The sequence below is a fragment of the Eublepharis macularius genome, chromosome 9 (genome assembly GCF_028583425.1).
Source record: "Eublepharis macularius isolate TG4126 chromosome 9, MPM_Emac_v1.0, whole genome shotgun sequence".
Taxonomy (NCBI): Eukaryota; Metazoa; Chordata; class Lepidosauria; order Squamata; family Eublepharidae; genus Eublepharis; species Eublepharis macularius.
This window is the reverse complement of record NC_072798.1, coordinates 92956520-92974089: the sequence shown is the minus strand read 5'-3', so window position 1 is coordinate 92974089 and position 17570 is coordinate 92956520. Positions and strand designations below refer to the sequence as shown.

The following is a 17570-nucleotide window of genomic DNA, read 5'->3' as shown; positions in this document are numbered from 1 at the left end:
AAGCCCTGCTTCTTGGCAATAGTTTTCCAACATCTACCCAGCCAAGAGGTGCACTGCAGGCTCATGTGAAGGAGTGAGAAAGAGAGCACTTCTAAGCAAGCATGCCTATTAGGATGCTCATTTGAACTCCTGCGGAAATATGCTTTGGAATGATTGTCTAAAATTGTTTCCAGACATCCATATGAAATTACCCTAGCCACCCAGGGCCGACTCGAGGTCCAAGATTTAAGACCAGTAGCATCTTAAAGGCCAATGCGATTTCCACGGTATAAAAACAATGGACCTCCCAGGACTGAATAAGGGCATAGGATTCGTATCAAAGAAGCTTATTCTCTGCATTTCTTCCCCGCTCTAATCAAGCTAATTACATTTTGCATGGTACTTTTGCATCCCCACTCTCTTCTTTGCAACACTCTGGTAACGTCTTGCTTAGTTTTTGATACCACCCTGTAATGCTTTGCTTAGTCTGATGACCATTTAAAATTTTCTTACACTTTTTTCTTTAGATCCAGCTCCTCCTTACTTTACCCAAGGAGAGCTCTGGTCACAGAAACCACACTTTTTCAATCCACTCACAGAGTTTAACAGGGCAATCCTAAACTGATTTACTCCAGTCTAAGCCCATTCAAACGAATGGGCTTGGAGTAACTCTGTTGAGGATTGCATCGTAAATCTAGTAGTTGTTGGGAGGACGAACGAGGCAGAAGAGTTCAGCGCACGGGGCATTTCTCCCCTTCAGGGGCCGCTGTGCGACTGCGCCAGCGGAGTACAAACACCGCTCTTTGGCTCTGTCTCCGAGCCATCGAGTGCCACCCATTTCCCTGCGCCTACGGTTTTCCTAGAGCGACACAGGACGGGCAACAAGAGGAAAAGGCTACAAAACTACATATCCCACAATGCATTAAACTCGTTTCCGCGTTGGAGGCCTTTTTTTAAACTCACCGCCCACTACAACCGGATTGGTTCAGATCACAAGCGTCATTTAAATCCACCAATAGGAAGATGCTGCGGGGGCAGGTAGGCGGAGCTGCTGGTTCAAATTCGACGGCGGCGGGCATTCCCGAAGACTCTTTTTTCGCTTTCTTTTGCCGGAGTTTAGCGGGCGCTGGCGAAAGGGGGAGGGGGCGCCCCGAGGGGTAATTGACCGTTAACGGCTCTCAGGCGAGGAGGGGCTGGCTTGCCTGCCGCCCGACGGGCCTCCTCCTCGAAGGCGTGTCGAGCTTTCTGAACGTCCCGTCCGGAGGACCCAGTAGCGGAGACCGTTTGCGTGAGCAGTGTTGAAACGGTGCGTGCGCTATTCTTGGTGTTTTATATGTCCTCTGTCCAGAAATTGCTCCGAGCAGTTTATGGTGCAATAAAACTCCTAATAAAACCTGTATGATTCGTGCTGGCTAATGTCAGCCCTAGAATTGATTATGTTCCGTTTCTGCACTTGCTGAACTCTGTATGGGATTCTTGCTACTGCTGTGCCTTTATACCTTTTACTCACATAGGAGGGCTGTATTGTAGGGAGGGGGTCTCAGATGCTTCACTAACGAGATGGGGATCATATACTTCATCACTGTTTTTGCCTATTATTATCCTATTATATTATTATACTATTATTATCTGCTGCTTTAAATATGTACTCCTATGTACAACTAGCGCTCCACGTTGTCTAATGTTACTCCTAGAATTGATTATGTTTTGCTCCAGTATTTTTTTCTACTCTGTCTTGGATCCTTGCTAATGCTATGTCTTTTAAATTCGTATCTGTTTACCTTATGGTATTGTATTGAAATGTACTTATTGATACTGATTGTATTAACCTCATACTGTGTAATCCGCCTTTGAGTCTCAGTGAGAAAGGCGGGCTATAAATGATGTAAATAAGTAAATAAACTTGTATTTATTGACCCTATCGCATTGTGTATGGAATTGTCCTTGGTACTGTATGGAAATGTCCTTGATACAGACTGGACTAATCTCACACTGTAATCTGCCTTAAGTCTCAGTGAGAAAGGCGGACTACAAATGACAAATAAAACATTCCTCCTGTGTCAAGCTGCCTGAGCCAGGGAGGTTGAAGCTTTAGAGGTGTGGGTGGGATGCAGATGTTGAGGAATCTTGACGTTTTGTTTGCTGTAATTGTAGCATAAGCTTTTGAGAACCACAGCTTTCTTCGTCAAGTTGGTTAGTCTTAAAGGTGCTACTGGACTCTTTTTGATTTTGCTACTACAGACTAATACGGCTAACTCCTCTGCATCTAATAACTGCTTCTAGACAGATTAGTGCCTCACCCAGAGCGGTGGACAAGTTAGTGTTATTATTATCCCTACAATACAGCTGAGGAGGTGGGGCTGAGAGGAGTGGCTTACCCAAGGCTGCCTACTGAGGTCGGGGCAGTAGTGGGATTCAAACTAGTAAGAATGCTGATTTGTGACCTGGTATGTGAAAATCTGCAGTGAGTCATTTAGGAGCCAATGACAGCCAACCTCTCCGTGGCAAAACTCAGCCTCCTCTTGCTTAAGTCTGCTTTTGAGTTTACTGGCCCAGGTGGGGGTAAGGGAGGGAATATGACACAAATTAGTCCTGCGTGCCACCATCCTGTAATGTAGCTTTAAAAAGTTTTGCAAGAGGGAAGTTAAAAACTTCACTCAACCGTAAAGAAGTCTGGTTATAAAGAATTTTTATCGTTAGTACCATTTGGAGCTCCCTGGAGAATAGGCTGTTTTAGTCAAGCTGTAGTAACTTTAGTAAATTACTCCTTCTTGCACCAGACATCTGACACGTGAAGAACATGTATGGGGAGATGCACTGTTAGCCGGGAAGGGTGGTTTAAAAAGAGAACTGGTGGCAGGGCAACTGGCTCTGTGTGAAGGGAGTGTGAAATGCCAGAAGGAAAACTTCAGCCCATTATAACCTTTCCGGGTCCAAGCCTGGCTCTGGAAGGCAGCTCCAGCCCATTTCCATTCCTTACTGCCCTCCGGTTGTTTTAGACTAGAGAGGTGAAATTGACAGAGCCTTTGGTGAGGCAAAGATGAAATTAACAAACACTTTGAGGAGTGATCTCTGCCAGCTCTGTTTTTTTAAACTATCCTTCCCGGCTATCATTGGGTCTCCCTACACTTAACAAATATGTGCAGAGACATAGCTTGTAGAGAGACTCAGAATCATGGCCTAGCAGCGCTAGAATTTTTTTCTTCAAATCCAAGTGGTACGCAAAGCAGCAAAGCCACATTTTCAAGAGAAAGTGGAAGATGGAGTATTGTTTTAGAAAGAACTTGGCAAATGATTATCAAGTTGATTTTAAGCCTGCCTTTCTCACTGAAAGCAGATTAAAAATGAGAAGAACAACTTGATCAAAAACAAAAGATCTCTAATGAACAAAACATGCAATTACACTATGCTGTCTGAGCTGTCTCTAGAGTGTGAAGATGCTTATTTGTACATGGATTCATCAGATTATTGGCTATTGCTTATGACCCTAGCTAGGCTAGTGTGGTCTAATTGGCCTTCCAGTTTTAGTGGCCATCAAGGAATGAATCTTCCTTGTATGGACCTGAGAGTTAAGGGTGAATCCTGTGCTTGCTGCAAAAACTTCCTGTAGCTTGAGCATGAATTATTTCATGCTTGAATTATTTAATTTGGTAAACTGCCTGGAGAGGTGGTATAAAAATTCTCAAATAATTATGGGATTGTTGTGAGGATAAAATAGATCAGAGGAGAATGTTGTAGGCTGCTTTAGGTCCCCATTGGGGAGAAAAATGGAATATAAAGTAAGTAAATTAAGTACATTAGAGTAACAAAACTATGGTAAACCAGAGTTTAGGTGAGCTGATTCTTTGCCCAAAGGGAAGCAGTACGCTACTAGAAATGAACTGCTTCAATTGAAAGCTAAGCTACAAGTGACGCCTGACTCAGGTTGGACACTTGTCGGTTTCCCTCAAGTTTTGATGGGAAATGTAGGCATCCTGGTCTTGCAGCTGTAATGGAGATCCAAGCTGTAAAACTAGGATGCCTACATTTCCCATCAAAACTTGAGGGAAGCTGACAAGTGTCCAACCTGTGTCAGGTGTCACTTGTAGCTTGGCTCTCAGGTTATGTTTACTCCAAGCAGAGAGGGGACTGTGAATAAGATGTGCAATACCCTGTAGTATGTGATTCTTGCACGCTGCTTATTTGTGCTGAGCTTCAAATGAGCAATATGTTAGTCAGCTTGACAGTCCATGCAGAATTGCTCTTTAATTTCTGTATTAACTTCTGTTTGGGAACAATGGGTTCCTTTATAGTTTGGGATGCTTACAAATGATTGTAACAGCAATGGGAGCAGGTTTTTGGAACTAGAAATATAATCTGGTGCTTGTGTTGGTGTTTAATGAACTGAGTTGATGCGTGTGGTGTAAAACTCTTTGTAGGTATACCATGGAAGAAGAAAAACTGGTCGTTCATTCAGAATGTAAAATGACAGATGTCAAACCTGATCAGTGCATCAGTGACGGTAGGTAGTAAAATAGTGACAACTAAAATGTTGTCATTATATTTACTTTATAATGATTGTAGTGGGCTCAGCTTGATGTTAGTTTATATTTACTCATTGAATCAGTAGAAAAACTTCTCTGAATGAGGAACTAGTGGCTAGTTAGTTTTTAGGAGGAACCTGAAAGCCAGTTTTGAACTCAGATAGGGGACTTCTCATCTCTCCCTATCTTAATTAGCCTTTTCACTGTCTTGACCGGTAATGTTTGAGCCATCATATACTGCAACTAGAAAAGGTGCCTGAAGTCACTTGGACAAATAATAATATTTCATTTGTATACCGCCCTTCAGGACAACGTAACGCCCACTTTCATCTTTGCCTTTGGTGAGGCAAAGATGAAATTAACAAACCCTTTGAGGAGTGATCTCTGCCGGCTCTGTTTTTTTAAATTACCCTTCCCAGCTATCATTGGGTCTCCCTACACTTAACAAATATGTGCAGAGACATAGCTTGTAGAGAGACTCAGAATCATGGCCTAGCAGCACCCTTCAGGACAACGTAACGCCCACTCAGAGTGGTTTAAAAATGTTATTATTATCCAAACAACAATCCCCCTGTGAGGTGGGTGGGCCTGAGAGAACTCCAAAAAGCTGTGACCCAAGGTCACCCAGCTGGCTTCAAGCGGAGGAGTGGAGAACCAAACCTGGCTGTCCAGATTAGAGTCCTGCCATTCTTCACCACTACACCAAACTGGCTCTCAAATTGGCCAGATAGCAGGCTGCAGTCAATTTTCCCAGTGAATCAGTGTGTCTTTTCTCTTTTCCTTAATCTTCAACTTGGTAAGAACATAAGAAGCACTCTGCTGGATCGGACCAATGGTCCATTCGGTCCTACATTTAGTCCAGCATTCTGTTTCACACACGGGATAACCAGCTGCCAACAAATAAGACGTGGGGGCCAAGGGCAGGGAGGTTCCCTTTAGTTATCTTGGCTAGTAGCCGTTGAGAGGTCTCTCTTCTATGAACCTGTCTCATCCCTTTTAAAATTTCCCACTGCCTTTAATCTCCCGTTACTGAATACTGGTAGAGCACTCAGTTTTTCCTAAACAAAGCTAACACTTGAACCACTCCTGTGATCATCTTGCCTTTGACATTAATGGTATGTATTGAACTAATCCTTGTGATTAAGTCAATAACAGTGATTTGGGTTCCGTTAAATATAGAATTACAGCTAAGAGCCTGATATGACAACCCTCCGGATCAGTTGCACTCGTACTGCTGCTTGCACTGGCCTGTCGACATGAATATTCTGGATATGTATCTAGTGGTGTTGGCTTCAACAGAGCCAGTTACCTGCTTTGGGAGCGTGGAGGGGGAGAATGGGCAGGTTGTCTGCTCTGTCAAGCAGATGGAATATTAGTAGAAGCGAAGGGTTTCAGTACGGCTAAAAGTAATACGTTCGCTTTTGCACTGTAGAAAATGTCAGTCGCACCAGTAAATGATGTACCATTTTAATTGCAGACTTTCCCCATCTCTCTGATGAGAAATTTGATTTTGACCTTTCGCTGTCTCCTTCAAGGTAAACAAAGAACGCACTGTACTTTTTGGTACTTAGAGAATAGGCTGTTCCAGATGTTTGACTGACGTTGTCTGTTTTAGTGAAAATGATGACGAAGTGTTTGTTGGACCCATGGGCCATAAAGAGAAATGCATTGCGGTGGCTGTGGAGGCCTGTGAAGGGGCAGAGAGGAACATCTCGCCGCAGGCTGCAGATGACCTGATGTGGAGCCCACTTACTGGAGAGAAGTTTGTGGAGATTTTTAAAGAAGCTCACATGGTGGCTCTTCAGCTCCAAAGTGCCAGCAAAACGAAAAGACCTCGTGCTGGCCAGGTGGAAGAACAGAGAACAGAGTCTGTGGAAAAATTTGTGCAAGAATCCAAGTCGAAATTGAAAATCTTTGAGATGGGCATCAAGAGCGAGAGAACCCCTAGGGCTGTGAAGAGAGAGACTTACTGTGTTTGCGACAGCCCCGTATCCCAGCTTCTACCTTCCGTACAGAAGCACCCACTGCAACTGGGCCGAGTAAAAGACAGCATGAATTCTCCACTAACTCCTCAGAATATATCTAGCCCTAGAACAGACAAATTGCCGAAATCATTCAGCTCGCCAGTATTGCAAATTCGTGGTGACAAAGACAATAAAAAAGCAAGCAAACTGCAGACAGTAAAAACTTCATTTGTGCTTGGGAATAACTTACCAGTGGGCCAGGTAAAGATTTTTCCTGATTAGTGCCTTTTTTTAAACCCCACCCTGCCTCCTGGGCCATGTATATGGTTCTCCCCTCTTAGGTTTTGTCTTCGCAGCAATCCTGTGAAGTAGACGAAACGGACTGATATGTTGGCTTGATATTAAATGGTTGGCATGGCATATTAGCCCAAAGCAGAGATTATCAACATGTTGCCTATTCAAGTGCCTATGTTCATAAGTAACCCTGTTATCTGATGGTATTGTAGGAATGTACCTAACTAGCGGGATCTAAACTAGGGGAATTCCTACATGAAGCTGAATGGGAGATAGCCAGCAATGCCCCCAAAGACGACAAGGTGGCCCTGGAGCCGTGGCCCTCAGCTTGGTGCCCGTGGATGCTATGGGGCTCACCCATGGAGTTCCTGGTCCCCGATGTATTGTCAAAGGCTTTCACAGCCGGAGAACGATGGTTGTTGTGGGTTTTCCGGGCTGTATTGCCGTGGTCTTGGCATTGTAGTTCCTGACGTTTCGCCAGCAGCTGTGGCTGGCATCTTCAGAGGTGTAGCACCAAAAGACAGCGATCTCTCAGTGTCACAGCGTGGAAAAGATGTTGGCAGGTCATTTGTATCTACTCAGGAGGGGTGGGGTTGAGCTGAGTCATCCTGTAAGAGTTTCCCAGGGTGTGGAATGCTAATGGCGGGAGGCTTCACTGTATCCTGAGGAGGGTCTTTTGGTGCTACACCTCTGAAGATGCCAGCCACAGCTGCTGGCGAAACGTCAGGAACTACAATTCCTGGTGCCCATTTGCATCTGAAACAAAGCATCACTCCCCCAAAGCAAGAACCAGATATTACTTTCCTCCACTCAGGAGGTGTCACCTCGGTGCTGTGATGCAATGCATTTTCTTCATTCAGAAACTGACACCGCCTAACATTTTGCAACTACCTGTGGCAGCTGTTTTGTGGTAGTGCTCTCTCCCCATTTTTGAAATTTCCAAAATGAATGGTATGTGGAAAATTTACAAGGGCGGGCCGACCAAAATCACCACCATACTAATTTCACACGTGTCGCAGTTGCTTGCAAGCGGACTTCCCTGTGTGAAACGGGAAGATCCATTTCTGAACTGCTGAAGTGCATTGAAAGTACATTCTCCACCGCGTGTGAAAGCAGCCAGTGTCCGCTTAATCAAGCGTCTCAACTTTAAATTCCAGGAAATAAGTTCCAGTGGCTGGCATCTCCGTGAGGGGATTACTTGCACGAAAACTTGAAATTACCTCAAGTAATGATTTTCATTGAACTGGTCTGCTTGTGCGTGCGTTGGGTGATTTGCATGTGAGTGATCTGTAAAGGCATGTACCAGCTGGCCCCGATAATCCTAAATGTGTGTTTAATCACGTTTTTTTTTACTTCCAGTAGGTGATCATTGATCCTTGCTAGACAAATGGGGATTAGTTGAGTTAGTAGATTGATAAGCAGACATACAATTGTTCATCTTATGGCCTCTAATTGATTTTTTTTCAATTGCTTAAAAACTCAAAACATGCAGCCAGAACAAGAGAGACCAGAGCACCGTCCCGGCAGGAAACACTTGAAAAGTCGGGGGTCGCTTGAGGACTTGCTCTCCAGCAAATCAAGTACTGGTTCAGGTGACGCAGACTCTTCATTGATGGAAGTCAAGAGCGCTCTTCCTACCCTTGGCAAGGTGACCAGTTGCCCTTAATGAAGGCGTAATGGCTAGCGCTGTGGTTGATCAACAATGCCATCCAGAGTTTTAATTCTCATTGGTTTATACCTGTGATATTATAACCTGGTACAAAGAGACACGCCCCCCCTCCCCCCCCCGGCCCGGTTGACTTTTCACAAATGAAAGAAAAGCAGGTATGATCGTGCTCCCCCCGCTGCCTCTGTGCAATTGCCTGGTCATCTGCAGACTGAGAGCTAAGCTACAAATGATGTCAGACACGTGTTTTTTAACATGTTAGAGATGCAATTTTGTCTGGGAACTGTAGTTGTATGCAACGTTATGTCCCTAGCACAGGGAGGCAGGGAAGGGGAACAGTTTTTCAAAGACAGAGCTGCAGGAGAGATCGCTGGGGGAAAGGAACTTTGCCATTGTAATTTCAACAGCGAGATGAATGACCAGCTCTTCCCCTCCCCTGACTCCCCACGCTAGGGACAGGATCCTGTATTCCTCTCTCCGTTGAGATTGCAAGAAAGCAATGTTAAAAGTTCCTCCTTTCAAAGCAGAGCAATCTGGCATGGCTCTGCTTTGAAAAACTCTTCCCTTCCCCTGCCTCCCTGTGCTAGGGACATAATGCTGTTTTCAACTACAGTTCCCAGGTAACATTGCACCCGACATGTTAAAAAACACGTGTCTGGCATCACTTGTAACAGCTCTGAGACTACCTGGAAAAAGTACCAGTCAAACACCTGGTGCAGCTTTCAGAACGTTGGTGATCAAAGGGGAGGGGTGCAGTCAGCCTCTTCCTGTCCGCAGTCTGGAGACCAGGAAATGATGTAAACGCAGGGGGTGGGGCCAGTGTGATCATGCCCGCTTTCCCTCTCCGGTGAGTCAATGTGCTGGGATGTATGTGTGTACCAGGCTTAGGTCAATAGTCCTAAGTGTAGGAAATCTTTCTTCAGAAACCATAAAAGAGAATATGATGAGCTGTTCTATAGGAATGGAACGTTCTACAGTAATGGATTTGGGTCTGGTTTAGTTTGGGGAGAGCTCTATGTGCTACTTGAAAATATATGGATTGGGTGAAATAAAGGCAATTGAGGGCAAACCAAATTATCCAAGGAAATAAAGAACATCTTGGACTTGCTAATATCTACAGCAATATATAATAACTTTAACTGAAATAATTCCAGACTGTCACTGTTAGCTGTTTTTTCTTGCAATGCGGTAGTATGGCTTCTTGAAAATTTTGCATCTGCATAAAATGTTGGCTCTAAATATTACCAAAGCAGCAGCTTGTGGAGTATGTTGTGTTGGTTCTGTAGAAGTTCCCAGGGGAAAGCCCGGTTATTATGAGGGACTTAGTTCTTTATTCTGCATGGATGTATCTTTATAGGATGGCTAATAGATGGAACATCTGTTGGTCACGAAGCATCAGGTGGATCGCAAAAGCGTTTACTTCAAAGTAAACATGCCATGTGTCTTTTGAAGTCTGTTAGACTTTCTTAAGAAGTTGTAATGTCTTCGTAGCTAAACATAAAGACAACACAACTGAAGCCACCCAAAGACGTTCAAATGCGGAGGAGCACGTTATCTTCCTCGTCGTCCTCACTTTCTAGTATGAACTCAAGCTTCAATTCAAGCCTCTCCATTTCCCCTAAAAGAGGAACAGGTAAGCACTACAAATTTACTAGTGGCCATGCATGATGTAGCGATGACCACAGGCACTGGCGGCTTTAAAAGGGGAATAGATTCATGGAATACAGGTTTTTCTAGTGGCCATTAGCCATGGTGACTAAAGGGTCTCTATGCCATGGTGCTGGCCCTCCATAGTAACTGGCTGGCCACTGTGTAAGACAGGATGCTGAACGATTCAGTCCGATTCAGTAGAGCTGTTCTTATGTATCAGCATTTATTTATGTACTTCATTTATACTGCGCCTTCCTCCCCAAACCAGCTTAAATTATTCTCCTTTTCCATTTTATCCTTGCAGCGACCCTGTAAGGTAGGCTCAGGTTGAGGACGTACGGTTGGCCCAAGGTCACCCAGCGAGATCCCACGACAGAGTGGGGATTTGAACCTCAGTGTCCCAGAGCCTGGTCCAGCCTCTAAGTATACTAACAAGCAGTCTAAGCCAGCACATATGTGTGTTAACCTGTTCAGTGTAAGGCAGAAGGTGTGTGCGGGAGATGGTGTGAAGCTTTAATTCAGTGAATGGTGATCCCTGGTAACTGACCAGCTCTGGTATTACTCTTTCTTGCTGAATATGATCCTCCCAGGTCCTATTAAGTGTTGCCCCCCCCTCCTGTTACGAATAAGGAGCTCAAATATCTGTAACAAAGGTTCATACAGTGCCATCTTAAGTAGAGCTACTCCAGTCTAAGCCCACTTATTTCAATGGGTTAAACTGGAGGAATTCTGCAAGAGACTGCTCAGTGTGTGTCTTTGACAGTCATAGGGATGTTGAGCCCAGACGATCAGAAAAACATCTGTGTATATAGGGAGACCAGGGCACCAAGCTGTTTGTGAAGAGCAGAACTGTACACGAAAGGCACTGTGACCACGGCACCCAGAAAGAGGCAATCAATAGTTCTGTAAGTTCTGGGCAACGCAAATGACATTGAAGGAACCATGACACTGGACATCTTAGAATACATGTTTGAGAATTCTTCCTGGCACTTGTGGGATTGAATCTAGGAATATGCTCATCCACCTTTGGTTATGCTGTGCCTTTATTGCTTTAGCTCATTTCATGGTCTAAAGGCATACTTGCTCTTGAACGTTGACCTTTTTCATTGGCTCTGGGTACACATGCTTTGAACAAGTCAATGAATCCAAGCACAAAATATTAATCAGTGTGCAAAAAGGATAGTGGCTGAAATGCATCAGTTGCACGAGTCGTACCATGGAGTGAGTTAGATTAACCTAGCATAATGTGTTAGCAATACACATTGCAAGTTAAACATTTCACTTGGTTCTGTCCTTTCTCTCTCATTACTGAAATCCAGATTGCAAGCTTCACAGCAGGAACCTGGCCCTTCCATGGTGTTTGCAAGTGCTGTGTTTGTTGATTATGTCGTTGATTATGTCAAAGTTAAGTGACAGATCAAAATTATGCTTTTATCTTCTAGTTAAGACCAATATTGTTGCAAAAGCTTCTACGCGCAGCTCTTGGGTCTCCTCCAGTACAGCCAAAGTAGCTATGGTTAGACCTATAAGGGTGTCATCATCTGTGCAGGCTTCCCGTTCTGGTGAATCTGGGAAGCAAGAGAGATCCACCTGCGCCACAAAAGGACACCCTTCTGTGAATATGCCCCAATACAAAGCTGCTTTCGAATCCAAGACTTCAGGCAGTGGGATGCGTGGAATGGGTTCGGATCCTAGACTGCAAAAATCACAGAAAAGCATACTGCAAAACAGAAGAGGTGGTTCCTGTTCCGAAACTAAAATGGTACCCTCCACAAAGGAAGGTAAGCATGCTAATCTGATCCAAGAATTTCAACTACACCAGTTTCATTAGAATACTATGGAGAGTTTTATACTTGGCCGTTTTACGATGGATCAGGATTGAACTGCTTGGGAAGCCTGAGAACCTCTGCAGTTGTCTTTCCTCTTAGGTACGTCTTCAGGAAATGGAATGGCGCGAGTATTGCAACCCATTGCGGTAGTATCGTGTGGCAATGTTGGAAGGTAATCTCTTCTAATACTTGTCTTTATTTATGTGCCTCCATCCATGCTCTTCTCTTGGGCAACTCTGTACAGACAGTAGTAGTATTGCCTGAAACTTTAGAAGTGGGGCGGGAGTGACTTTAAACAGCGTCTGGGGAACTTGCAACCACATCTACTGCCCTCAGGCAGGGTTGAGGGGTCTCTGTTGCCTGAGCAGTCCAAGATTAAAATTATTGCCCCTATTCTCCAGCATATTTTTAAAAACCTGCTATTTAGGTGATGACAATGGTCTTTCTTATTAAGTCGCTTCTTGGGGCAGGAGTACGTATTTCTCAGCTGTCTCGTGCCCTGACAGCATTTTGGAAATCTGGGATGCTTGTATTTACTGTTGAGCATGTTGGATCTATTCACTGTTTCCCCTGTTAAGAGTTCTGTGCTGAGTGTAATTTGGGCTTAAGGTTCAGAATTGGGATACCTTTGGGCCTTGATGCAATCAACGGCACCCCCTTCTCTCTGTAGGCTGCCCAGTAGTGCAACATGCTTAGGTGGAAAAGGTATCCCCTTATCCCTCATAACTGACCTGGATTTTAATCTACTAGTCTAATTTTAATCTACTACTTGCTTGGCAGTAGCACTTCAGTAGAGCACAAACAGCTCGGGTAAATACCTGGAATGAGTTTTTAAAGCTTGTCCGTAGCATCTCTGGAATTGGGTTTTGCTGTGGCTGGCCTTAACCTTCCGGAGACTTTAGAGAGGTGCTGCCATTTAGAAGAGATGGTGCTGAGCCACTGGTAGGCTAGCTTAAAGCTCCCTTACAGGAAAAAAAAATGATCTAGTTGTTGAGCTGCCTTAAATTTTAGTCTGATTATGCTCTTAAATGAAGATGGGGATATTCTAGTTGTGGGTTTGTTGAAGTGTCTAAGAACTTCAAGAATCCGCCCTGAGCCTGCTTGCAGAGAGGGCGGAATACAAATACGGTAAAATAAATAAATAAAAAATAAACTTTGCTTGTATCCTTCTAGTAATGTAACCAGCTTGCCTGTCAAACAGCCAGAAGAACAAACTGTGTTACATTCCTGTTCTTCCATAAAGTCTACCCTGACTCCAGCTAGTCTAAGGCGTTCTGGACTGCCTGCACCCGTTAGTCGCGTGTCGGGAATTCCCGCAAGGACACCCAAGACGGTCCCTAGGCCAGTGTCTTCACCCAACTTTCTACCTGTTCGTCAAGTCTCTAGTGCGCTCTCCAAAACAACTTCAGCTGTTTGGTAAGTCTAGCCTTAGTCAAACCCAGCCGATGTTCCACTTGTGTGTTGCGGTGAATTCTAATCCTTCTCAGTTTTGCAGACTCCATCTTAGCACTCACGTGACTTACCTTTTAAAGTCACTAGATAGTATCTTCTGAAATCACAGGATGCCATGTTAGCAGCATCCTCCCGTTTCCACAACAAGCAGGAGCCTTGGAGAGTTAACTATTGAGCTGCTCTGGAGTTAATCTGAGGTCTGGATAATCTAGATCAGGCTCTTGAGCGTGAAAGATTTCTTTGGCGACTTTAGAAATAGCCTGTGGCTCATGAATAGCTCTTATTAAATCAAATACCCTAATTTGTAGTTGGGTGGCCATAAGCTTTCAATTGGTGCTTTTCCTGAGCAATCTTACCAAAAAGATACATCTTACACATACATGTTCTATAGAGCTAAAGTTGAGTTTGTACGTTTTGCATTAAACTTCAACTTGTAATCCTAAAATGAGCAAAAAATTAGGTTTACCTTCTACTGTGCTTGTGCATACCCACCTGGAAATACCTGTTACTCTTGTTTTTGCAAAGCAGTTGAATTACTTAAATTTACTACTTGTCGCAAAACTTGCTCAGGTTCCATATAAAACTTTCAAAACCTCTCTTCCTGTGTAGTTCCAAAAGAGCAAAGGAAAGCAACATGCAGACACCCCATAGCTCATCAGTTTCTTCTACGGAAGAAGACGTGTTTTCCTCTCAAGCCGTGTCTGTTGCACTTGATTTTTCCCCCGAGAAGGACCCTTCGCCGAAACAAGACTTTATGGAAAATCAAAAAACAGCTGATGAAACGCAAGCTAAGGAGGTATGCTGAAATGTCATTGTTATTTTAGAAAACCAGTCTAACTAAACTAAGTATGAAGCGTCTTCTACTTCAGAGTGGTTTCCGGGGGAACGTTTTAAAGATGCTGGTGCCCTCCAGTGCCTTTCTTTGATAAGTAGCTGTGATGGACTCAGCTACAGAGGCTGAGATTTCCAGTCCGTGAGCTATGATTGACGTGTTTCCTCCCCTCACCCCCACATGGGGCTAGCCTGGAATGGCAGTTGGGGGTGGAATGCTGGGGAAGATGGCAGTGGGAGTGGGAGAGAGGAAACGAGAGAGTGGAAGGAGAGATGGAGCCTGGCTTTGGACCAGGGAGGGTCAGCCAGAGAATCCTCTGGGAGAAGAAATAAGGTTTGTGAAGCACTGTTAGTCCTCGGACTAAAGTGGGGAAAACCAGCACTAACTCCTACTTAGACTCAAGAGGTCTGGGAATTATAGAGGGCCAAGGAAGTAGGTAGACAGGAGTCTCCCCTTCAGCGCCAGGAACAGGGTTATGGCTCATAACTATAATGCCTGCCCAGTATCTAGCCAGGGTTTCTCTCAGTGGAGCACCCTTAAGTCTGGAGAGGAGGGGAAGTCGTGCTGTGTCTGTGCTTTGAAAGGGAAACATTTGTGAAGCAGTGTCAACCTCTGAAAGAAGCCAGCAACCTAGTGTTAAACGAAGTGTTTAGTGCCTCACACCAGTGAAGTTGCTGTATAAAAACCTTTGTTACGTAAGTTCAAACACCTGCCTACGTGCCTTTTGACTTTAACCTTCTGTAAATAAACCTTCAGTTGCGTTTTGAACCTCCTCAAGCCTTGTGTGCCAGTTTATGCTAAAGGGAAGCGCAAAGCCCTGATCTGTTCCCTACTAAGACTTGGCTGGGTAACCATTTTTAATAATCCTTAAGGGTGGGACAAGAAGGAAAGTTGAAGCTTAACATCAGCCACTCTACCAGAGGCTTTCCAGCCCAGTATACAGCTTCATAGGTTTAAAGAGGAGAAGTTTTACCTCAGGGTAGGGGGAGGTCAGCCCAAGCCTGAGTTGGACGTGGGTTTGTGGCAGCAGCCTTTGATGGACGAGCATCCATGCAAAGTAACGTTATTAAAGCAGGATCTCTCCCCCTTTTACTTTGGGTTTTTGTTCTGTAGAAAAGTTGCAGCCCATTGGGAAGGTTAAAGAATAAATTCAGATTTTTGATTATAAACCAAAAATTGTGACGCTGTTACAACTGGCTGCCTCCCCATAGTATCGGTGTGGTTATGGAAAGGTGGTGTTAGAAAGGTGCGTGGCAGCCTCTCCAGGGGGACTCTCATGAAGAGTGGTGAAAGTCCAAATCTTAGATGCCCAGTGACAGTCTTCAGTCGTTTTGTTTGGGATGGTCCTTCACCATGTTGCTGGAATTTACTGTAGGATGCACAGCAAATGAATATGTGAAATACTGTTTTCTAGGGTTTATTGATAGATATTGGGCGAGAGAAAACACCAGTTACCCTCCAGAAATGTGAAAATAAGCCTCTTATTGATTTCTTCAACTCCCCTGAAATGATTAAAGTCCTTCCATTGAAGCCAAAGGAACAGGTGAGGCGATTCCCCATTTAACTTTGCTCCTTTTACTGTTCTTCGTGCGTGTGTTCGTGCTGCCTTCAGGATAAATCTTGGTTAACTGATTATAGTCAGGCATCCCTTTACGGTGAATATGGAGATTGTCTAAACACACGTCATGTTCAGAGACATTTAATCAAGAAACTGTAACCATGTCTAAGGCTGGTATTAGGTAGCCATAGCAAGATCAGCATTTGGATTTTGTATTGGTGTGTGGTAGTGTCTACAGAAGCAGCAGTAGGGCCTTAAACTAAGTTGCATTCAAAAGGCACAAGAATCAACTATAAAACAATATCTTTTTTTGTTCTATTTCCAGCTAGTAAATCTGGGATCTCCACTTATTTACCTCAGTCCAGAAGGAAATAAAGAGAATCTGGATTCACCTCTATTGAAGTTCTGATCTCCTACACTTAAAAAGTCATCACTAAACTTGGGAGTTTTGTGTGTACGTGTTTAGCAGTGGATATATATTTCACTGAGGTAGTAGATATACTGTATTTAAATTCTGGGATAACTGCATGAGGTTTAAACTCTGAATACTTGATGAGTAAGATTGTGACTGGTTGCTGCTAGGAGAAATAGGGTTTAAATGCTAATTTAATTTTTATCTAGAGATGTTTAAAATATGCTATTGATAGATATGAATTGTAAAACTAAGCAAAATGTTTTACAACGTAGTAATATATCATGGGGATAAAATAAAGAAATGATTTTTGTAACAATGTTGCATTTTTATACTAAAATCAACATGTTGCTGCAGTAATCTCAGTGCTGGCCTTGAGTTTGTACTTGAGCTCTTTTGCTAGGCTTTCACATGTCTATTAAAGATTTTAAAACTATTTTGGTGCCTATATAAGCACTTTGAATAACTGTTAGTAAACCTCTTCTAGAGCCTTCCAATACAAGGATAGTACAATTTACCCCACATTATGACTGACACAATGCAGGCAAACCTCTCATAATGCAAAGAGGTTTTTTAAAGAAGTATTACAATAGAATGTTAACCACTCATACTAGTTTATAATGTCAGAAAAGTTAAGGATTTATACAGGGAAGTCTATAGAAACACTATATCAAAAGTAGGAAAGAGGCTGAGAAATGCAAGTTTTTGGGAAAAAATCCAAGGATGAACTGTTTTAGAATTGATTTATGTTTCAGTGGACACTTAAGTGATTTATTGAGGGGCAAGTGCCTCCTATAAGTTCAAATAAATATATAAGGGGTGAGCCCTGAGCTAGAGGTTCTGGAGTGGTAGCGTATTTCTGCAGGAGCCAGAAACCTAACTTGCATTACAATAGGAGCTGTGATGGTGATACAGAACGCAGGTTATATGAACATCTTCAGCTTCTGTCGACAGAAACGTATTAGCACATTATTGTATGGCTGCAGGGAACAAAAGAAAGCACCTTTGGTGCAACAAAGCAAATCCGACCCTGTTTACTCAGACAATGGTTAAAATGGCAAAAACAGCCTTGGGCAGCCCATTCCTAAGGTGGGGGAGGGCCAGGAGAGGGCCCAAAAGTGTACAGAGAGCAAACTAAGGCTTGTGTGGGTGTAAATGGCTCTTACGTCGTTATAAACTCCTCTCCGCCAGTGCCTGCTTGAGGTGCTCTGCCGCAGATGGGTTGCCGCCTGTGGGCATGCTTGGAAGCAAGGCGGAGGTGCACGTTCGGCACAAGTTCCTGCACTGGTGCAGGAGGGGGTGGGCTGGGGGGGGGCTGCGAGTTAGTCCACTTCCAAAGCCACTCCAGGCCTGGTAACGCCCCCTGCAGCGGTGGAAAGTTACGCCACAAAAAGAGGTGTAGCCCATAGGC

General features: G+C 44.0%; 1 protein-coding gene across 1 annotated transcript; it reads left to right on the top strand.

Annotated features, from left to right (window-relative positions):
• The first annotated feature begins 1250 nt into the window (after nt 1-1250).
• GTSE1 (G2 and S-phase expressed 1) lies at nt 1251-16595 on the top strand. The gene is made up of 12 exons (XM_054989015.1): nt 1251-1285; nt 4398-4480; nt 5980-6037; nt 6118-6727; nt 8253-8408; nt 9918-10059; nt 11519-11857; nt 12005-12077; nt 13079-13321; nt 13967-14153; nt 15604-15732; nt 16073-16595. Exons 2-12 carry the CDS (start codon nt 4405-4407, stop codon nt 16154-16156), a joined length of 2097 nt encoding a protein of 698 aa, XP_054844990.1. The 5' UTR covers nt 1251-1285; nt 4398-4404; the 3' UTR covers nt 16157-16595.
• Nucleotides 16596-17570: the final 975 nt, after the last annotated feature.

Coding starts and splice junctions, on each gene's coding strand:
- GTSE1 (XM_054989015.1), top strand. CDS start 4,405: ATGGAAGAAGAAAAACTGGTCGTTCATTCAGAATGTAAAATGACAGAT. Junction 13,322..13,966: donor AAAACAACTTCAGCTGTTTG/GTAAGTCTAGCC, acceptor CTTCCTGTGTAG/TTCCAAAAGAGCAAAGGAAA. Junction 15,733..16,072: donor CATTGAAGCCAAAGGAACAG/GTGAGGCGATTC, acceptor TTCTATTTCCAG/CTAGTAAATCTGGGATCTCC.